Source organism: Quercus robur, chromosome 1 (genome assembly GCF_932294415.1).
Source record: "Quercus robur chromosome 1, dhQueRobu3.1, whole genome shotgun sequence".
In the NCBI taxonomy this organism is placed as follows: domain Eukaryota; kingdom Viridiplantae; phylum Streptophyta; class Magnoliopsida; order Fagales; family Fagaceae; genus Quercus; species Quercus robur.
The window spans coordinates 32120444-32143566 of NC_065534.1; the positions used below are offsets into that span (position 1 = coordinate 32120444).

Here is a 23123-nt window from a genome sequence, read left to right on the forward strand (position 1 = left end):
AAGGTTAAGAGGGTTCCTATTCCCATGTCATTACTGATTTCTCTCACGCAACGTGAAAGCTGCTTCTTTGAGAGGATGATGAGAAAGAAATCGATTCAAATAGAAGATAGAACAGTAGTAGGGGCCACAACCTTTATTTATAGTTTTCTAAGATACTAAATTGTGAATATGTAATATACATATATTATAAGTCAAGTTAGTGAAAAATAGTGTGAACATTTCTCTCTAGACTTATATCAGTCGAAATATTATTTCCCTTGAAATTATAACAAAAAAGAAAGACAAATAAATATTTCCTTATGCAAGAAGATAAGAATTTGGAAAAGAAAAAGAAAAAAAGAGAAGTGTTTTGTTGTATTAAAATGCTTTATCTCCTCAAATACGGTATATCTGTCATTAAATTAGGAAGACAGTTTCTGAGCTTGTTCTGGACTTTTGCCATTTGTTCACTTGGAAAACAAAATCATTCTGCTTTCTCTTTCTGGTCAACAAAACCCAAGTAAAGCCGAGAAAGGGTGCACACAAATGATAACCCCTCTTACTCATTTTGTTACTCTTTTTGACCCTGTTTTGTTCTGCTTGTTTTTAGTACACTCTCTCTCGCTTATTAGTGATGTTCTTGAGCTACTGTGCACTTGAAGGACCACTATATAGATTTACCTGATTCATCTTCTCACTAACCTATCGAACTGCAGTTCTTTTGCAGAGCTTAAAACACCAAGAAAATGACAGTTCCATTCATTCATTCATTCATTTTTAGTACTTGAGGTGACCTCATTGAAATTGTTTTAACATAATCAGTCACCATTAGTACTATATAAGTACTTGGCACACATGGCTGGACAGGTATTCATTTGTCTTCTCTCTTGACTCATTTGAGTTTTTGTTTTTCTTTCCATGTTTGCATGCTGGTTCTACAGTATTTTCCTATAAGTTTTTTAATATATATATATATATATATAATGGGCCTTACTTTTTGTACCATTGTCTTGTTTCTTATTGTAGCGTTCTCTTATTCATATTTGTCTATTTTGTCTGTGAGGTTCAATGAATTGCTTTTCTGACTGATTTGATTATAGGAGGAAGGCTGGCCCCTGGGTTTGCAGCCCCTGAATGTGAGAGTTGGGTTGGCTAGAAATCAAAATTTCTCTGGATCAATATCATTCAACACTTTAATCACTGGCTCTCCAACCTCCTCCACAGATTCTTCATCGGATTTGGACACAGAGGTCAGTAATATTAACAAAATCTGAGGTAAAAATTTTGCTCTGGTACATTTTTCCTAGGTGTCTAGTCTTTGATGTATCTATTGAGATGTAATTAGTGTAAAAAGGAAAAGTCATATCCTCTGACATGATTATAGACTATAGTAGTCCTATTGCTTTTACTGGTATCTTTCAGTTTGTCCTTTTTATGAACAAAGATGCCTGGTGATTTCCTTTGGAGGAATTTAATTTGAAAATCCTCTTTCTAATTTCTCTCTCTTTGATTGTTGCCGTCTTTAATATTTCTTACTACAAATCAAAATGGAGGATTTAAATCCAAGTTTGCGTTCATAAGAGAATTAGATAATGTCATCCAGTTACAAAACTCTTAATCGGTATCATCTTTATTAATTCTTCTTTAATGCCTCTTCTAAGGGGTTATGTTGGTCCTTTTTCAAGCTGTTGTACTCTTTTTAATATCACTATAGTACTACTAGCACTTCCTAATTGCCACACAGTTTACTTTGTGTAATTCTATTTGCGTGGGTGCTCTAATGAAGTGACAAATTGTACCAGCGAGATGAATTCAATTATCACTAGACACTTCAAGATTAGGAGTACATTTGGAAGTGCATTATCAATTGCTTATGTGTTGAAAGTATTATAGAAAAGGAGGGTTTTTTTTTTTTTGGTGTGTGTGTAAAGCTTGCAAAAATAAGGTAGAGCTTCCCTCATGTGGACAAGAGCATAGGATGGGACACGAAATTGACACGTGTCCATTTTAAGACACGTATCATGTCATGTTCCTTCCAGTACTCAAAATCACTGGAAGGAAGCCAAACCCATCAAAATAAGCTCAATAAATTGACCTTTTGTTTTTGCGCTTACCAAATGCACATTAGATATTGGATGGATGGATGTCCTTTCCCAGTGACAACCAATTATGATTACCTTACCTGGATGTGACCGTAATTTATATCTATAGCATGTGATAGAAATGCTCAAGTTTTATATGGTAGTAGTAACTTTTTTTTTTTCTTGCAACAAGTGGAGAGGAGATTTGAACAAGATTCTTCCTATTGTGAGAATTGGGGAATACTACTTAGCTAAAACTCTTGGCAGGTACTAGCAACCATTTGAAGTAAGGTATTTGCTAATGATGGTAATAAACCATGAACTGACTGGGAGAACTTTGCAGCAGTTATCTTATGAAAGGAGAGGGTAAAAGAAAATTCTGCAACCCTAGTTTAGCATATACAGGGGTCTCTCAAATGTGGACCAAAAAATGACTTTAAAACGGTTTACAGTAGTTTAATCTCGCTTTAGCATATATTTTAAAAGTTATTCATCATCATCATCTAAATACTTATGTTGAATAGCTTTTGAAAATTTGAGAATTGAGTCAATTGACTTGACCATGCGGTTCAAGATTTAATATTTAGACAATAGTCATTGATGGAGGAACTTTTAAAATACTCCTATTCAGTCAACTATTTGATTGAATGTAAATGTTACTATTGTTTGGTTTTATTTTATAATGATATTAGTCCCAAAAAGTACCCGTTACTTACCATACTATGGTGCATTGCAGTCTACAGGGTCTTTTTTCCATGACAAGAGCATTACCCTTGGGAGCCTCATTGGGGTTTCTAGCATTTTAGAGTTCTCTAGAAGATCATTAAGGGGAAGAAAAACCGAACCTTCTAAGGAAAAGAAAAGCACCAAGTCCAGAATATGGCTTTTTTCTTTGTGCTTAAGGGACAGTACTGATGCTAAGAGTGTGAGGAGTCCTCAATCTCTTGGCCACTTTCTTGAAGTGGAGAGAAGAGCTGCTGATGAATATAGAAGGAACCAGAGCCCTACTAATATTGGACCCGACGAACTTGACCTGGCTCAGCCTGTCACAGAACCCAACTCACTTTTTGTTAATGGTCGTATTGCTCCTCCTCAAAGTAGTTCAGATGTTGAAAGGAGAAAAGATAGGGGTTTAGAGCATGGTGATGGGTTTGGAGTTCCTTCACTATGTTCATGCATGTGTGGACAACCATCGGACTAAACGTGTGAAACTCCTTTTTGGGCTCTCAATTTGTTGATTGAAATGAATTTTATGTCCTAGGAAGGAATAATCTGTCAGAAAAAATTGAATGTATTTCAAACCTATTGAAGATGATGGCTTTTCTAAACACCCACCTGGTCTAGTTTGTTCTCTATGACACTCTTTCCATCTGTAATTCTAAGTACAAAGTTTATGGAATCACATTATTGGTCATCATAATCATTGCAGGCATTAAATAAATTTTTTCATTAAGGGAGTGAGCTACAATGTTTTCTTATGGGTGGTTTCCATAACCAAATCATTGATTCAATCTTAAGATTAGCCTTATTGCAACTTCAGCCGGTTTGTTTGGTGTAAACATTTTTTGAAAAATGTCCTCATTATCAGGCATTTAGGGCGGCAGAAAAATTCAAATCTATAAATTGACCACATTATCAAAATCTCAAAAATTCCACTAGAACCTTGCCGAAATATTCTCAAAACATTTAAAATAGTAAAAATACCCCAAAAACTACTAAAATAACCAAAATACCTTGAAAACCTTTGAAATGATAAAAAAATAAATCCCTAAAATTGATAGGCAGTAACTATCTTTTACAATTCGGGATAATCAGCGAATTAACTTATTTCTTGAGTGTACCAATTGAAGTATTTTGAAAAATGAGAGGTTACAAATGGAATTCTCAAGCATAGGATATATAGGCAATTGAGAGATAGAGGTAACGAGGAATGCAGTCACCTATCCCTCCGTCAATGTAAATCTTTGAAGAAAGGCTATTCAAATGTCATACCCTCCACCGGCTAGGCATTTACTTATCCTGGAAACCACTTCAATACCTTCTTTTACACCATGCACAGCACCATTACGTATTGTTGCAAATGGATGAGTCCATTTCTTGCTATTTTTGGTTATCAATATCTGGGACTAATTTTAAATTTCTAGCAGCCATTGCAAAGTCCAAGGTACTCTTGCTTGTCCTAGCGACCATTGTTCCAAGCCTGACCTTGTTTCCAATTTAACCTGATATCATTGCGGGCTTTCCATATTTGCCACATATTGAAAACCCTCGAACTCAGCAAATTTGTCATATATGTTGGGACATCCAGTTCCACCTTTTCATCAGGTTGCTCTGCCATTTTGGAAGGAATTTCCATAATCAGGTCGTGGAGAGGAGCAAAACCACACTACTTTAGCAAAGAAATAAATAAAAGCTATCACATACTAAGGGTATATCCGGTAACTAATTTTGTTAATATCAATTTTTTTGTTTCCAAGGACCATTTTCTGTTTTCGATGATATAAAACTTGTTTGGTTGGCAAGCTCAAAACAACATAAAAGAGAAAATAATTTTTGTTTCTAATTTAAAGAAAAAAAAAGAAAAAAAAAAGAAAAAAAAGAAAGAAAACAGCCAAAAGGCTCTTTTTTTAGTTTTGCGGTTTTTTGGGTTTACGAAACATGGGGAAAGCAAGTAAAAAAGAAAGGGTTTTGGTTAATATGCGCCTAATGATACATATTAAGCTATCCATTTTGGAAAATATTTTCTCAAAAATTAAAAAAGTTGTCAATACTTTTTCAATTCCTGAGAAATTTTTTTCAAAAATGAAAAATATTGTGTGCCCTAAAGGCACACATTAACAAAATCCAAAAAGAAAAGTTTCTAACGAATGCCCTTTAAATAAATAAGGTTGTGATACTATTCATCCAAAAAAATAAATTGTTGTGATAACATGCCAAATAACAATTTGTCCCTAAATTTTAAGCTTTTACTGTTTCACCAAATTGAACTAATCATGTGGTGGGAATGATAGTAAGAAAAAATTAGACTTTTGAATGAGTTGAATTTTTCCGTTTATTTCCATTTTTAGTTTATTTTTATTATTATTTATGAGTCCTATTGTACTTTTAAATACTATTCATGGGTTCCACTATATTTTTTGATACTATTCATGGATCCCACTGTACTATTTTGTTTATTTTTTTAACATTTTTTCAACACTTTTAGTAAAAAAAATTTTAACTTCAACTAAATAAACTGTTCCAAACAGACACTAAAATGCAATTTAAACTTTCTAAATTATAGGTTACTTCCAGTTGCTTGGCTTTCACATCTTTGGAAATAAGGAGTTTCAAAAAAAAAAAAAAAAAGTGTATGTTTCAATGCCAATTGTCAAAAGATTTTTGAGCTGAAGTAGCTAATATGGCCTACTATTTGATAAATAGTTCCCCATCAAATAAACTTCAATATAAACCTGCTTTTGAGGTATGATATGGTACTTTTGTTGATTACTCTAGTTTAACTGTTTAAGAGTTTTTTTTTATTTTATTTGAGTTTAAGAGTATTTGATTGTCTATGCTCAAGTCAATAATGGTAAATTTAAGTTGAGGGCCAAAAAAAGTGCATATTCCTAAGTTATGGTGGTGCATAGATCCAAAGTCCCATTTTTTCTCCTCTTCTAAAGTCCGTATAGATGATAGATCTAAAATCTAAAACGAATTATACGAGCCCAAAAAAATTAGGCCAACAACAAAAATTACTAATATCAAAGCTAAAAAAATTAGGGTAAGATTTAGATACAGTACTTACGTGCTGTTTTTTAAGTTCTTCTCTTAAAATTCTGTTATATGGCTTTTTTCTCATGAGATGAAAGTGTATTATTTAGTTAAGTGGCCACATAGTAGAATAAAAGGGGAACCTAAGGTACTGTATTTAAGTTTTGTCCAAAAAATTAGACCTAATCAACCAATTTTACCCAAAAATAAACAACTCATCCCTTTAAAAAAATTTAAATAAAATAATTTTGTTCTTGCCTAGTCATAGACGCATGCATCAAAGACACTCACACACACCAAAAAAAAAAAAAAAAAAAAAAACCTTTAATGGCTAAGCAGTAGCAAAGTTGGAGGTAGGAGTTGTCGCATACAGCCAATTGCAAAGCCGTCCCCTCTAACTTCAAGTCATTTCTATGTCCCAAGGATAAAAACCCTTCAACAACTAAGAACCGTGGCGAAGCTAAAAATTTCTGCTCGTGGGGACCAAAATATGGTATAATAAATTGGTCCACATAAATTCTAAATCACATAAAATTTGACATAAGCAATAATTTAAAAAATAAATGACATAAAATATGGCGGCAAAAGTACAAATTGTCCTTTTTAAACCGTTTGGCCACAAGAGAGCTATGTCGGCATTACCATGACATGCACGATATAGTTTTGAGCTTTGGCTGGAGGGAATTTTTTTTTTTTTTTTTTTTTTTAATTTTATTCTAGATAGAATTCTACTCTAGTCTAATTTAAGTATATATGTGTGTGAAACTCCTTTCTAGAGACTTGAACCCTGGTCCTTACCCTTCACACCCCACAAATACTTATACCTGTAGAATGATTATCGCACTAAAGGTGTGCGGTAGTGAAGGGAAGACTAATTATTGATTATAATTTTAAAATTAAATTATGCAAGGAAAGTGACACAAGTTTCGAATAATCAAAACTTGTAAGACTGTCTAAGAATTTAATAAAAAAACAAACTTAATTTATTAATAATGATAGGTGTTGAAATTGCTTAATAAAAAGAATCATTACTTCGCGTCAATCGCGTCAATTCAACAACCTCTAAAGAAGAAGATTGATACCTGTGAAGAATTGATAGGCGGCTCCCATCTCGCTTGCCGTATAGAACACGTACTCAGATTCATGTGAATCTCCAACAGTTTTGATTTGGAATCAAATTGGAATAACCATGCAAGATTCTCTATTTTTTCTTTTCTTTTCTTTTTTTGGAAATAAAGCCCAATGAAAATGATCCATTCTTGTAGATATTTTCTTGTCAAATTCGTTATATAATGCAATATATAAAACATAACTGTAATGATCATTGACCCACTAGGTCACTACGATACAAGTAAGAAATTGATTAAAAATGAGACAATTTGCAAGAAAAGACTTACACGCTTTATTAAGTAAAATAGATCGCAACGTTTGTGTAAAGAAAAAGTAAGATTAAATTTTAATTTTGAACCCTAAACTACCTGTTTGATTTTAGTTCATTCGTAAGGTATTGATTATCTAAATTTAATCATTAATATTTTAAAATGAGTCAATATTATACTATAATACAAGTACCGAGAGGAAAATGTGAAAAGAACCTTATTAGGGACTAGGGAGTGCAATAAAGAACCTGAAATCTAATGTGAACAATCAATCGAAGGATTGTAGAACAATCAACAATTACAATAGCTTATGACAATACCTTATTGTCATAGTGTGAAACTGCGAATTACAATTATTAATGTGACAGTTTTTTTTTTTTTTTTTTTAATAATAAATTTCTATGAAATGTTGGCCTAAAATCAGAGTCTATATTCTGATTTTTGTGAGATCAACACGTGACTAACATGTTATGTAAACATTATAAGAATATATGTTTTACTTTTGAATATTAAAGACTAGATTGAAATAATCAGTAATTTAGGGATGATATTAATATTTTTAATATTTTGTTTAGGAATCAAAATCTTAGTTAGCTGAAAAGAAATTGTAACGTACGGATATTTTTTTTCTTTGCTTAAATATATATTTCAGTTCTTGTCACATTGCATTGACATTTGCTAAAAAACAAACTTTATGAATAACAATTGAGTGCCTGAGTGGTACAAAACTACAAATACGTCAAGAGCAATGCTGAAAAAATTCATTCAAATCTTGACGTGTCCATTTTTTTTTTATCAATATTATTGCACGAGCAAATTAATACGATTTCAATTCAATTTGAGTCCACATAAGCTTAATTTATACATTGAGATAAGATTTGGAATAACTTTTTGATACTTCAAAGTATGTACGTAACCCCAACAAAAGCACAAGATACTCGTCACCAAAACAGCGATTGCTATAATCCATTCATCAGGAACAAGCTTACAAGCAAACCAAATCAGACATCATCCTAGAACATCGATTTCGAATTCTTTTTTCTTTCTCCCATAAATTAGATTTTCATGGGCAATCTTTGTCTTTTCCCGTTTTTAATTTGGGGTGGGAGATGGGTGCACGTTTGCTTCAACTCTTTTTTTTTTTTGGGGGGGGGGGGGGGGTGGACATTTTATTTATTTGTTTATACACAACTTTTATTTTAAAATATATATAATTATAGTTTTGTTTTACTTAACAGATTGTCATCATGTTATGTCGAGGCAAGGGTTTGAGGAGATCTATTTAATAATTATTAAAGAGGAGAAAAATCACCATTGTCCATCATATAGCAAAAAAAGAGAAATTTAGCATCGTCTATCAAGCCAACATCGTCCATGTGATGAACGACTACAGCGCACATTAAATGAGTTCCCAATAAATGACATGAGTAACGGTTAACGCCCCAGACGGGTAAAAGCGTAACCAATGGACTAGCGGACGAAAAACCATTAAAGTCTATAACGCCTCCACATTCATTACTGATAAGTGTTAATATATCAAGATTGTCCATCTCTCGACGAATGAATTAAATGCTATTCAATGCAAGGCATAGCCTATGGAGATCAATGACTGACGAAGGCATAAAAGACATTCAAATTATTCAATGCCCAAGACAACTAAAGAGTAACGTATGAGCACCAACGGACGAATAGCCGTTGGCAAACAATAAAAGCCAACCATTAATACCAACAACTTCATATCCCATAAATGCAGATATTCCTTCAAACAATAAAGACAAGGGCTATAAAAACCCACACAAACCAAAGCACCAAAGGTAGATAATTCTGATCCCAAAAACTATTCCCGAGTCGATTTTTTTTGTGATATACTTCAATTGAATTTCATTCTAACTTGATCATCGGAGGCCCTTTGGCACACACTAAACGTCTCTATTTCATATCTTTTTGCAAGTTCGTCTCTGGACGAATCCAATGCCTTCATCCATCTGTATTGATAAGCAGTTCAATTGACGATTTTCTAGATCATTAGCTATAAAGGCAAAGAAGAACAGCAACAGATGTTATAAAGCCAAAGAAGAAGAACACCAAATGGTTCATCTCTAGATGAAGCCAACATCTTCATCTATCTTTATTGACGAGGAGTTCAACTGACGATTTTTTGCATCATCAATCATGTCTAAACCACTCTATACTAACACAACCTATTTATTAAGTAGGTTAATATAGCATGACCCACATAACATGCTTAATGTATTGGCCATGTTAGGTTGACACTTGACACAAGCAAACCACTTTGAATCGGTTTCAATAAATGTGTATTAGGTTAACATAGACATGACTCATTTCAACTAATTAAATAAATGAATCAAAATGAAGAATTTATCAATACCACTATTGATTTTTTAATTACTTGATTTTATATTTAATTTTAATTTTTTATTAAATAAAAATGACATTCATGTATATGAATCAAGAAATTTCAAATTGATTGCAAGTTTAAAAGGTCAACAAGGAATTGACTCACTTATTAATCAACTCAAAGCAAGTCAACTAGTTTTGATACAAACTTATTTATCTTAAATACTAACCTGCAGAATATCATGTTTTGTTCGAAGTATGTTAGATATTGTCACTCCTAATGTGATGTGAACATAAATGCCCTATAACCATGTTTTTCCTTTTTTTTCGGCTATTCGAATTATGTTAGATATTGTCCCTTCTAATGTGACGTGAACACGAGTGCTCTATAGGCAAGTTTCCCCTTTTTTGGCCAACGTGCATGAGAAGGCCAAATAAATGCTTATTGTTTAGTTTCTCAAAAAAAAAAAAAAAAATGCTTATTGTTTATTTAAGTAATGTTAAAAATTAAATAAATCTTACTATATAACATTTAAAAATAGGGAAATGCTAACGAGTGTCCTTAGGGTACTGGTTAATAATTCATATAAAGAAAGTTTTTACTTTTTATAGGAAATGAAAAAAAAAAGTAATTAATATTTTGACAGCTTTTTTCATTTCCCATAAAAATGATATTAAAACTTTTCTAAAATGAATTATTAATGAATGCTCTAAAGATGATAGTTAGCAAAACCCTTACAAATACTACAAATTTATTTAAAAGTCTTGTTGCAAAAATGGTAGTAACTGTACTATTTTTCTATTCGTTTTAGGAGTTGGACTTGGGATCCCAAATCACCCACGCGTCTAGAATCTTAATCGTACACGATGGTGTCAATTAGTGGACACATGATAAGATCCACTACTAGTACCAACCATGACTGAACTCAAAGAACAGGTCAACAAAGTGTCTACATCAAGAGCTCAGAGAGAGAGAGAGATAAGTCCTAAGCCAAATATAAGAGCCATTATATTGGGCATACCCATGCGCATGATGACATGCATCAGCAAGCATCAATTTCTATTCTAGATGCCTCTTCAACACAAACATGGTTGGTACTTGGTATGCGTCCAAAATTATTAATCCAAAAGCAAAAGGCCAACCAAAATTGAACCCCCACACAAAGTTAGGTGGGCCTGCATATTTTATGGCTTTTAACACACTCATAAAGCCCAACATCCCGCCTGCACGTGTCAACATCCTATTAGATCATGCTCATTTGGGTCCCACAGTAAGGCCCCACCTGGGTGTTCAGTCTGACTTGTCTGGATTATATTATATTATTGGGGTCATGTGAGAGTGCTCAAATTATTTAACCAATGGAGAAATGATCACATGACAACCAACAGCCAAACAAGGCATTTCTCTATTTGTATTTTTTTTATCCTCCAGTTTCCACAACCAAATAAAATATAGAAACTAAAAGTTATTACATCTCAATTTAAGAGTCTCACATTCAAAGGAAAGAGAGCTAAGAGCAACCACATCAGTTCGTTCAAATTTTTTGTTTATTTTACAAGAAAAAACTTACTTTTTCTATTTTACACATCCACTTTTACAAAACACCTACATCAATTTATCTATTTTACACATTTATTCAATAAAATATTCATTCTTTTATATTTTTTTTCTCACTCATGGCCTCTCTCTCTCTCTCTCAAACCCAACCATCGTCATCATCACCCAACCACCATCAAGCCAAAACCTAGATCTCTCAGACCCAAGCTTTGTGATTTTTTCATTTTTCATTCTCATGGTTGATCGGAACCAAAACCCAAATGCAGTTGAAACCCAAATCAAGCCAAAACCTAGACCCATTCAAGCAGAAACCCAAGGTTGATCGGAGTGAAGGTTGATTAGACCCATTCAAGCCGAAATCGACGCTGACGAAGAGGACCAACAGAGAGTGAATGAGAAAAGAAAAGGTTGATCAGACCCATTGAAGCAGGTTGAAAAGAAGAGGCCAACGAAGAGGTTGATCAGAACTATTGAAGCAGAGAGTGAATGAGGAGTGAGAGAGAAGGAAAAAAGGAGAGACGAGAGAGAAAAAATGAGAAAAACGGAGACCAACAAAGACGAGAGAGAAAAAATTAACAAAATAATTATAAACAAACTACAGTAGCCATGTAAATATACATGATTACTATAGCTCGTGGAAATGTTTACATAATTTTACACATTTTTACAACCATTGATGTGAGAGTTTTTTTGTTTAAAATGTGTAAAATTTGTACTTTTTTCTATTTTAGAAGACTATACATGGACTTGAGACTATACATGATCACATGACAACCAACAGCCAAACAAGGCATTTCTCTATTTGTATTTTTTTATTCTTCAGTTTCCACAACCAAATAAAATATAGAAACTAAAAGTTATTACATCTCAATTTAAGAGTCTCACTTTCAAAGGAAAGAGAGCTAAGTGGGGTCAAAGCCCAATTCATATCTTGACTGTTTCCAAGACTACTGTAGCAGTCCACAACTATACAAGTAGAGCAGCCACTGAAGAATGTTGAATTTTGATTTGAATAAGAAAAAGAATTTTTTATTTTTTTTAACCAATTCAGGTATCCAAGAGGACCAGGACCCTCAAAAATATCAATACTTCTTCAGTCTCAAGTAAAGAAATATTACAACATGACCCCCAACTACCAAGCTTACCAACCCAAACTGCAACTCACTTCTTTGCTTATTTCCCAAATCTATTTAACAGATCGATTTCTCTCTATACATACCAATGGGTCCAGCATGATGGCTTTCTCTTGAATTTTGGTCTTCCTTTTTACTATTAGAAAGAGTGAATCCTTTGATCACCATATGAAGTCTTGATTACCAAATGCCACCAACTATCAAGTCTTATCAACCCACTCATTTTCAGCTGCAATCCTTCCAGAGCTGCGCCCACCCATCTTTCCAAATGTACCCACCGCAGAAGATAAGCCCTTGAAGCTGCTGCTTCCCTCGCTGAAGTTCCGGGATTTCCTTGACTTTCTTAACTTGGAAGAACTGAAGTCACCAATGTCGTGATCGGTGTCATCATAATTTTTCATCTTTGCAACCGCCAGTCTGCCAATGGTGCTTCGGCAAAATGGGCAAACTGGTGGTGTTAAGCATGCTGTGTTTGGGTTGGGCTTGTTGTGGCAGCAGAGGGCTAATGTGCATTGTGCACACATTTGGTGGCCACAATCCTGGACTTCAATCGTGCACACCTGCTCAAAGCATATGCAGCATAGCTCAGTATCACTGACCTGCAGAACAATCATCCCAATGAATACATTAGTTCCATTTTTGAAACAATCTGTGAATTTTCTCTTAATGCGTTCATATGATTAGTACTTCACATAATAACAGAAGACATGGTTCTAACGAATGTAAATTGGAAGCAGCTAACCAGCTACTAATTGGGACAAGGTCTAAAATTGAAAGAATTTTAAGATTTTCCAATATATATTTGGAAGATTCTGCCTCAAACATTCTTAGTAAACTAAAAAAAAATACCTTAGGCAAAGTTTTGGAAATTGATTGCCTTTATGAATAAGTTCAGGATCATAATTTGGTTTAAGACCAAGATGAATCTTTCTCAAATGCAAATGTATAAACAATGTTAGAGATGCAAGTAAGCTGCTAAATTGAGATTGAACACCTTAAAATAGGGAGATCGATGCCAAGTAGTGCATATCAAGCATGACAAAATAGTTGAGTGGCCAACTCTGATTTTTTTACAAGGATCCATAGATTTAACCCCCAATAAAGCTTGCTTAAAGGGTTAGTTTAATAGATTGAGTTGCATCTTCAAAGTTAGGCTTCAGAAAAATTATAGTTTTAAAAAACTCAACTAAATTTGTATGTTGTCTCTAATTGAAATTTACAGCATCTTTAGAAATTCAAAATCTGCATATTCTTATTCAATGAAAAATATCAAAGCGAATGGCAGGGAACAAAATACCTCAGAGATGCTGTCCTCTAACCCAACATCAGAATTGGATGGAGAAGGAAGGGAATACACAGTTCCCTTTAAGATGTTCTTCTCCCTCTCCTTGTTTGCCTCCATCAAGGCCTGTTCTAACAAAGCTTTTGCCTCCTGATTAAGCTCACTGATGAACTTCAAAGGTGATGGCCAGACAAGAGGCTCTGCTGATGAAGGGTTTAGCAACGCTGCACAAGCTCCATGCTTGTGCTTCAGAGCAACCACGAATGGTATTCTCCTGCATATACATGGCAAATACGAGTTCAGTTGTCAATACTGCGATCCAAAATCAAGTTTAAGGAAAATGTAACAAGTACAAATTTTACAAAACAACCCAAAGATAGACTAGTAATCTTTTTTTTTTTTTGGGATAAGTAAAAGATAGACTAGTAATCTACACTACAAATGAAGAATCACAGGGCATACCAAGTTTTCCCAAGGAAATTCTGGATCTGCTGGGACAGAAACAACGTTTGCTGGTATGAATTCAACAGAATGGGCTACCCAAAATTGGATATATTATCAATTTAAGGATTAAAAACTTTCATTTCAAATTTTAATTATCGCATTGATGGGTATTGTTTAGTGTTCCTCAACTTACAATGCTAAATTTGCAGATGATTTTATTATTCAATCAAAAGAGATGTCAAATTTAACTGCAACTGGGAATCTATGCATTTTATTCAGCTTTCAGGAAATACGATTGAAAATCTAATTACGTTTTGGTTTCAATTAATAAGAGAATTAAATCATACCCAGATGCATCTCTTTGAAGCCGATCTGCACCCCACGCCAACAATTCACGGATGCAATCAAGAGATCCCCCTCTGGCAGCCAGATGAAGGGGAGTGCTTCCAGGGAAGCTGCAAATAGCAATATATCAATCCAGAAAACAAACGAATATCGTGAATCAACATGGTTGAAATTTGCTAGAATCATTACCCATATCCACCGGTTGAAGCACACACAAGGGCTCCTTTGTCTAACAGAATATGTACACATTCAGGCCGTCTTTGACGGGCTGCCAAGTGCAGGGGTGTTGCTCCCCTACCATCTCTAATATTCACAAACCGCACAAACCCCCTGCAATTAAAACACCATAAATAGCATTAGCCAAAATTCATAAGTCAAATTAATCTAGAGAGAACACTAAATCAATTCAGAGAAAAGAACTAACCAAGAAGCAGCAACTGCACTAGACTGAGCCGCAGAAAGAATCGCTTCAAGACAATCATCATGGCCATAGTAAGCAGCATAGTGCAGACAGGTTCTTCCGTGAAGGGAATCAAACATCAAAATCTGATAAAAAGATTAACCACATCAATTTTCTAATTCTCAGATCAAACCACTATCAGTAAATCTGAATTTAGATTTAAATGGGACTTTTACATACATTAGCTCCAGCTTCAAGGAGCCTTTTTACGCAGGAGATCTTGCCGTGCATTGCAGCTAACATTAGCGGAGTCTGAACCATTCCAAATCAACCACAAGATCAAACATTTTGAACCAAAAAAGGCATCACATTCAAATCGAACAAGAAGCATAGAAAATAAAATGTTACCTGCTTCTGACGATTCAACACGTCTGGCCTTACAGATCGATCCAAAAGCATGGATAGAATCTACAAAATGCACAAAACCCCGAAACACGCGTCAATAAAAAAGAACAAAGAATGTATAGAAAAGCAATGAAGTTCAACATAAGAAAGCACAAAACCAAGAAAGACCCAGCAATCAAATTCCACCAAAAATGTCAGAGAAAATCAGAAAAACTAGTGAAATGAAAAAGAACCCACCTTGATCTGGCCATTGGCAGCAGCAATATGAAGCGCAGAGTGACGATCATACACAGTGGTGTGGTGCAATAGTGCTGGTTCTCTCTCCAGCACAGCCTCCACAGTCTCAAACTCCCCTAACTGTACTGCTCTAAAGAGCCCTTGTTCATGGTTGGTTCCACAACTCAGTCCTTGACCCATGTCTCTCTCTCTCTTTCACTCTCTCTGATCTTTGAAGAAGAAGAAGAAGTGGGCGCACTTCAGCCAAGCTCCAAGGCGTGGCGCTCCACCTCTACACATGCGCCACCTTGTTACAAAGGTGGCCTCTTTAACTCTCTATATATGATGTGTGTAGTTCATGTTTCTTAAAGTAGTACTACACTCATAAGGAAGAGGCTTCAGAGTTCAGACTCTTTTATTAGAGCAAGCAAGTCTTTCAGAGACAGAAGAGAGAGAGAGAGAGAGCGTGTAGCTGACCGTGTCAGTCTCGGGCAGAAGTCAGATATTTATCGGGCAGTTTTTAGATTCCTCATACAGTATTGTGGACCAACTGAGGCTGAAGACCAAGAATGAGTCTCTTGTCAAAAAAGTGAAAAACCACTCAACTCAGTGATTATTTTTTTCTTAAGTATTTTTTTTAAAAAAAATATTATAATCACAAACTATTTTTTTCAATTTATGCATAAATATTTATTAATAAATAAATAAATAAATAATAATAGCGAATTTATATAAAATTTAGTAAATTTTTTTTTTTGAAACTGAAAAATTTATTACTTTTTAAAAATATTATAAAATAATTTGTAATTATAATATTATTATTTTTTAAAATAAGTTGTTTATATAATATTATTATTTTTTAAAATATTAAAATAAGTTGGTAACTATGGCGTTAAGTGCATTCTTTCACATTTCTCTTATTATTATTATTTCACTTTACTTCAAAATTCAAATACGTAATGCAAAGTTTAGAGACTTTTGATTTTTCAAGGCCGCTATTGTGGACAGATCTGAGCCGACCAAACCCATGGTTCCTTGTTCTAACTTCTAAGGTATACATGGGAATGGAAATATTTTAGAAAAATAATACTGCTAATATAATTTAATATAATCCACATGTCGGATACAAAATTAATTACTGATTCATATATATTTAATTGGTATAATCATTAATATTCCTTGACCTACATCATGGCTAGGTCTCAAAATACATGTTACATACCATATGTTTTAATGGAAATGTTACGAGTCATCTTAACTGAAGTCGGTGAAATGTAATTGGAGGATCACGTATCTTTGATTCTATGATAACAAAATTCTATTAAAAATTAATTATGCCATTAATATATTGTGATAAATAATATTATTGCATAGTTAATGTGGACAACTAGATACATGCAAGAAAGATGATCAGGACACCAGTGTTGTTTCAGTTTCACCCATACCCTTTCTCAGTTGGATAGGTTTTTTTTTTTTAATAAAAAAAATCCGGAAAAGTTATTTTCTAATAAACTAAATCTGTACCTTGATTGACACTTTCCTGTCTTTTTATATAAATATATATAGATATATATATATATATATATATATGGCATTTTATTCAAAGTCATGTCGAAAGGTGTTTTCAGAGTAATATTTAATAAATTATATTAAGAAAGTTTTAATATTATTTATAAAAATTTGTCAAGAAAATTAATTGTTTTATCATATTCTCATAAAATATTTCTAAAATTAATTTTTAAACCAATGTCCTCAGGGTATTAGTTTATATTTCCCTTTTATTATTGGTTGTTTTCCTAAATATTTTCTATTTTTTTATAAACTTTTTGATGAACTATTGTTCTTATGTAAGATAGCTACTGTATCTACCGACGTGTTTCTTGGTTCTAGGGAGATGATTGGTAATTTGGTACTAATATTTAAGCTAATCAATCTTTGGGTGACTTTTTGTGAGGCTATAGTGCTATACTCGTTAGTCGTTTCTTCAAACCTTACTGATAATAGTGGCGTAATAATAGGATTTAATGACATGTACCAGGTGTTGACTTTACTCGTATCGTATTATATCCCCATAATATATACGCTAATGGTCATTTTTTAATCATTTTAATTTATCTATAATCTATAATTTATAATATGCATAAAATCCACAAAGCTTTTTTTTTTTTTTTTTTTACCTCATATTTTAATGTACTACATAAAATTTTGAGATATCACAACTTTTCTAGTCATTATTTTAATAATTATTTCTTAATTGAATTTGAAATTGAATTTGAATTTTATTTTATATATTTCAACCCTTTATTAAAAAAAATTGATACATCACATTTTAAAAAAAAAAATGAATATATAGTTTCATTTATAAACACAATTATAACAAATATCTATTAATAATTACATAATTGTAAGGACTCAATTTGTAACGATTCCCAAGGAGTATTGGGTTCGAACGTTAAGGACTCAAACAATAAAATTTGTAGAGCGTGGATGTCAAAGAACTAGGTTAACTCTAAAAAAAAAACGATTAAACCTCACGTTTATAGATAGATTAGCACTGATACAATGATCAATTTCTCCTTGAAACAAGTTCAGTTCTTTAGTTCATAAGGTTTTCTTCTAAGTACTCTCTGTTTAGAAGTTCTGGTCCTTTCTCAATGCATTCTTCCATGTTATATACTGCCCTCTTGGTGTCATCTTCACCACACACGTGTATGTTGGGTTTAGGGGATCCCTTCCTGTCCCATCCAACACCTTCTAGAACCTCCAACTAGCAGCTGTAAGACTGTCTCATCACTGTTCAAGCATCACCTCCACATTAATGTGGCCAGAGAGTTGGTTAAGAGGCAATTAATGCGGAGACAGCTGTTGTTAAAGATATTTGTTTACCTTTTCTTTCTTATCCTTGATCCCATGTCCCACTTTTAGTGGTAACGTAGTTCCGAAGTGCGTTTGTAACAATGTGGCGTTCAGGTCGTCCTCAGACTCATATTGCCGAGAAGGATTTTGTTCTTGGACGAATACTGAACTCACTTCACGTGATATCTACTCTTCATTTCTTTTAGTTACCCTTATAACCTGATATAGGCATCCACGGACAGTTTTACGTCCTCGGATGGGCCACGGGCCCAATTAACACGATTTTAATAATTTATTGATTAACCGGCCCCCACAATAATAACAGCCAAGTGTCTTATAACTTAACTAAAACATTTTCATACTTCCAATTGAAACATTTCGTATTCAAATCCTTGATCTCTAACTATTGATATATCCAGAAAAAAAAAAAAAATCACCAATAAATACAACACATCTTAAAATAACTATCATCTCAAAAGCTATTCAAAATATTGCAATATCTATAGTAATTTCAAGTCCAAAATAAGATTTATTGATGTGATTTTTTTTTTAGCTAAATAAAAAGGGGTTTTTCGATGTAAACTCATTGACCTCACACCATCTGACGACAACATGTAATATTGTAATATATTATGTATCATTATAGGCATAATACATTAATTGAAGTATTACTGCTTGAATTGCTTAACTCTTGCCAAGCATCATATGAAAACTCCTACCACCAAGCCACACCCCATGGTGGTATTGATGTGAGATTAATTGCTAATAGTGATCAGCTCGTACCATTTTCTACCTGAATTCGAAGCACCTTATGTATGGAGGGAGATCTAGAGATGTCAATTCAACTATAAGACCCTTAGCTTATATTTATATAAGCGTTGCAAAGAACATGGTAACTTATGTGAATGTTTATATTTATATTTAGGACAAAACTTAGGTATAGTACATTAGGTGTTGTTTCTTAGATTCTCATTTTAAGATTTAGTCATATGACTACTAAACTAAAAAATACATTTCATCCCATAAAGAAAAATCCACAAGCATCATATGAAAACTCCTACCACCAAGCCACACCCCATGGTGGTATTGATGTGAGATTAATTGCTAATAGTGATCAGCTCGTACCATTTTCTACCTGAATTCGAAGCACCTTATGTATGGAGGGAGATCTAGAGATGTCAATTCAACTATAAGACCCTTAGCTTATATTTATATAAGCGTTGCAAAGAACATGGTAACTTATGTGAATGTTTATATTTATATTTAGGACAAAACTTAGGTATAGTACATTAGGTGTTGTTTCTTAGATTCTCATTTTAAGATTTAGTCATATGACTACTAAACTAAAAAATACATTTCATCCCATAAAGAAAAATCCACATAGCAGAATCTTAAAAGGAGAACTTAAGGAACAACATCTACGTATTGTACCTAAGTCTTACCCTTATATTTATATGAGTTTTTTGCTATTATGCCTTATTTATTGTAAATGCTCCTATTGGTATGTCATAATTTTACCCTAAGTTTAATTGTATGAAATTTATTTAGGGTTTATTATTATTATTATTTTGTGTGCATATTTACATCAGCCAATGAAAGCGTACCTTTAGGCTTTAGCAGCCTTTTTTTTTTTTTTTTTTTTTTTTTTTTTTTTTTTTAACTTTGCAGCTTTGTTCTATAGAATTGCATTGAATCTATTAACAACGACTTGACTCAAAAAAAAAAAAAAAAAAAAAAAAAAACGACGACGACTTGACAATGCGTAAACATTATAGAAGTAGAAACTGCGTCGGCCGTCGGTATTTAAGATTAAAAAGCTTTATTGAGGCGATATTTATTATTTATCGCCTCGAGAATGTTAGTGGGCGCCTCATAAAGTTTTATGGTAATTTATGGCTAATAACTTCATTGCAGAAAAAGGTTATAATGCGGAGAGATATCGCCGTTATATCCTTTCGTCTTAACAGCTCCTTCCTTGATGTCGGCCCATTTCCTAACAAAAATATTATTAAGATTTCAATCGTAGCCTTGGGACAAAACGGTCCTATACAGTCAGCCAAAAAAATAAATAAACGAATATGATGTATCTTCCATGTCTCACAAATAGACCCTCAAAAATCTGAAAATTTAGGTCCTGTTTGGTAAATCATCTTAAACATATATTTTCAGGTTTTAAATAATATTACATGTATTTCTATACATTTTTTATCTACACGTATTTTAAAAAAATACAAACAACATTACTCAAACTCTTCTACCAAACAGGCCCCTAATCGTGGACCCTTGACTGTGAGGAAATTCTTTTGAGCAATGTTAAAAACAAAAAAACAAAAAACAAAAAATTGACATATTTTCACAATTTGTAAAGATAAAATTTTTTATTAAAGCAATATCACTTTTAAATAAATTATTTATGATTGATGTCATTTTTATGATATACATCAATCTTTTTTTTTTTTTTTTTGAACGCATGATATACATCAATCTTAACAAACCACAACTATGGTTGTTAATTCTATTTATTCTATTAAGCAAAAAGCTTTAAATATGAATGACCTTCTTGTTGTTTGATGTAGTTCTACTTCTATTAACATCTAGTGGGTTTTCGAATTCTTTTTTTAATCATTTGCCAATATGATATTCAATTGTTCTAGTTATCCAACTATTTTCCTCCATTTCCCTTTATAATCATTAAAAAAAATAAGGGAAAAAAAATACACAAAACTCCTATGGGGTTTTGTTTTATTTGAATATTTAAAATTTCATTTCATATACATCAATTACACATGGGGTTATGTGTTATACTTAAAAAACCCCATGAGGATTAAGCGTGTGTGTGTAACACAATAACAAATTACACATAAAACACAACCTTATTCAGGGTTAAGTATTATACTCAAAATTTCAATAAAATCCCATGATTAATGGAGAAATCACATGGGGGATTTTGTTTACATTTCCCAAAAATTAATTGCAAGAGAATAAGTAGATACCACATAAATGTGATTAATTAGATATTAAGAGTCTTGTAGTTCAATTTAGAATTTATATGTGCTTTTAACATAGATATGTGAGTGAATGAGTTTGTGGGGGGTGGGGGTTACTTTGATACTTTCATCTCATGTAGCTAAACTTTATTAACGATTTTAATAAATAAATAAAAAAGAACTAAGACATTTGGACGCCACATGGAGCAATTTGAAAAATTGAAAACTTAGGAATATCAATACAAATGCATTAAACCATATAGGTGTATTCTACCCATTGTTTTAGTAGAATTTATGAATGAAGTGTATCCAAAGCAAACAATGTATTCGAAAGTGTTCTCAGAACATATATCCTTTCAAGTAAAAATCCGATTCCAAGAAAAGTAACAACCGCAACCTCCATTAAGAAACTTAAATAATCTGAATAAGCATTTACTACCTGCTTTTTGAACTTAATAATCTGAATAAGCATTACTGCCTGCTTTTTAATTGTCTTGAGGAATCACAAGAACTTTGATGTCCAAGCCAAAGCAAGGTATAAATTGAAAGATTGGTTTTGGTTTCTCAGATACAATCCTCTAAGTGTATAATTTAGATTCTTAATAATATTCTTGATTAGATTTTTAAATTAATTGAAAGATATGGTTGCATTGTATTTAATTGTTTTTATAAAAAATTTACATTGTTTGTACTTTATTAAGTGATACAACTATATGTTAAAAATCTTATAGCTCAAATAGTTGATATTTTTTTTGGTATTTTTAAGACGTCTAGAATTCAAAATTATCAACCCAAAAAAAAAAAAACATAAGGTATATCACCATATATTCAAATCTAATTGAAAAACATATGGTATATCACCATAAATTACCTAAACTTTTTCCTCACGACAAAATCATGTTTTCATTCAATTTTGCTTTTGATGTTACTGCTTGTTACAGAATTCAGCTTATCAGTGTTCTGCCAATCAGTTAATGTAATTTATTACGTCATGGTTTGTGAAATTGAGATTGAATATTATATATATAAAAAAAAAATTTCTATATTTCACAAAGTTGTTTTTTAAAAAAGTTTTCCGAATTTCCTATGTTATGATTACCTTGATGTACCATTGTACTTACCCAAAAATAAAAGGGTGGGGGTTGGAGCCAACTTTGATGCATATTATTAAAATTATTATTATTATCTAAATGTAAATGTGACCAATAACCATGAACCAAATAAAGTTTCATTTTCCCAATAAAGAGTTTGCCAGGCTAGAATGGCCTCACTTGGCTAGGCAAGATGTTTGAATAAATGAAACATTGGCTAAATTGAAACTAGTACATGTTCTTGACTTCTTGGAGAGGGAAAAATGAGTGAAATGAGACATCTTTTTTCTTTTCATTTTTTTGGATTAAGTAGAGTAGAAATGAGATGCGCATAAACCATGAGTTCATGAGATGATAATATCTTATTAATGAGGGTCTTAAGGGTACAAGTTTAGAAATAATAAATATTTAATTATGAATTATAATATATATTTGTAAATTTATTGTAATTATATGTATTTTTTTTCTCAATATCAATGCACAATTGATGGTGCAGGCATAACATGGTAAGAAAAACAATATCCTCTTGGAAAGTCTATATCTAAAGCAAAGCCCAATAATAAATGTTTGTGTGTAGACTTTGGTTTACTATCCTTTCTCTTTTTTCTTACCCGAACATCTACTCATAAGAAATTTCACTATATAAGAAATAGTTACAATAGTCTAGAGTCTAGACTAACAAAACCTTTGAAAATAGGTTTTTTTTTTTTTTTTTTGGTAACCTCTTTAAACAACCCGTTTGCCTCCAAACACAATGGCCCAAGAGTTTTGGAATTCTTCACAAAGTCTCCTCCACGTACGAACTCATTTGCAACCACTTGAAATCCGATAAGGAAACTCTATGGTTTGAATGAAA

At 32.7% G+C, this 23123-nt stretch overlaps 2 protein-coding genes across 2 annotated transcripts; one reads left to right on the top strand and one right to left on the bottom strand.

Annotated features, from left to right (window-relative positions):
* The first annotated feature begins 384 nt into the window (after window positions 1-384).
* LOC126730601 (uncharacterized protein At3g17950-like) lies at window positions 385-3528 on the top strand. The gene is made up of 3 exons (XM_050434982.1): window positions 385-846; window positions 1080-1229; window positions 2797-3528. The coding sequence occupies exons 1-3, from the start codon at window positions 835-837 to the stop codon at window positions 3259-3261; spliced, it is 627 nt and encodes a 208-aa protein (XP_050290939.1). The 5' UTR covers window positions 385-834; the 3' UTR covers window positions 3262-3528.
* Window positions 3529-11876: 8348 nt separating this feature from the next.
* LOC126730617 (putative E3 ubiquitin-protein ligase XBAT31) lies at window positions 11877-15790 on the bottom strand. Its single transcript, XM_050434983.1, has 8 exons — window positions 15355-15790; window positions 15121-15180; window positions 14953-15024; window positions 14737-14858; window positions 14502-14642; window positions 14315-14422; window positions 13539-13797; window positions 11877-12840 (listed from the first exon to the last, which is right to left on the bottom strand). The coding sequence occupies exons 1-8, from the start codon at window positions 15532-15534 to the stop codon at window positions 12442-12444; spliced, it is 1341 nt and encodes a 446-aa protein (XP_050290940.1). The 5' UTR covers window positions 15535-15790; the 3' UTR covers window positions 11877-12441.
* Window positions 15791-23123: the final 7333 nt, after the last annotated feature.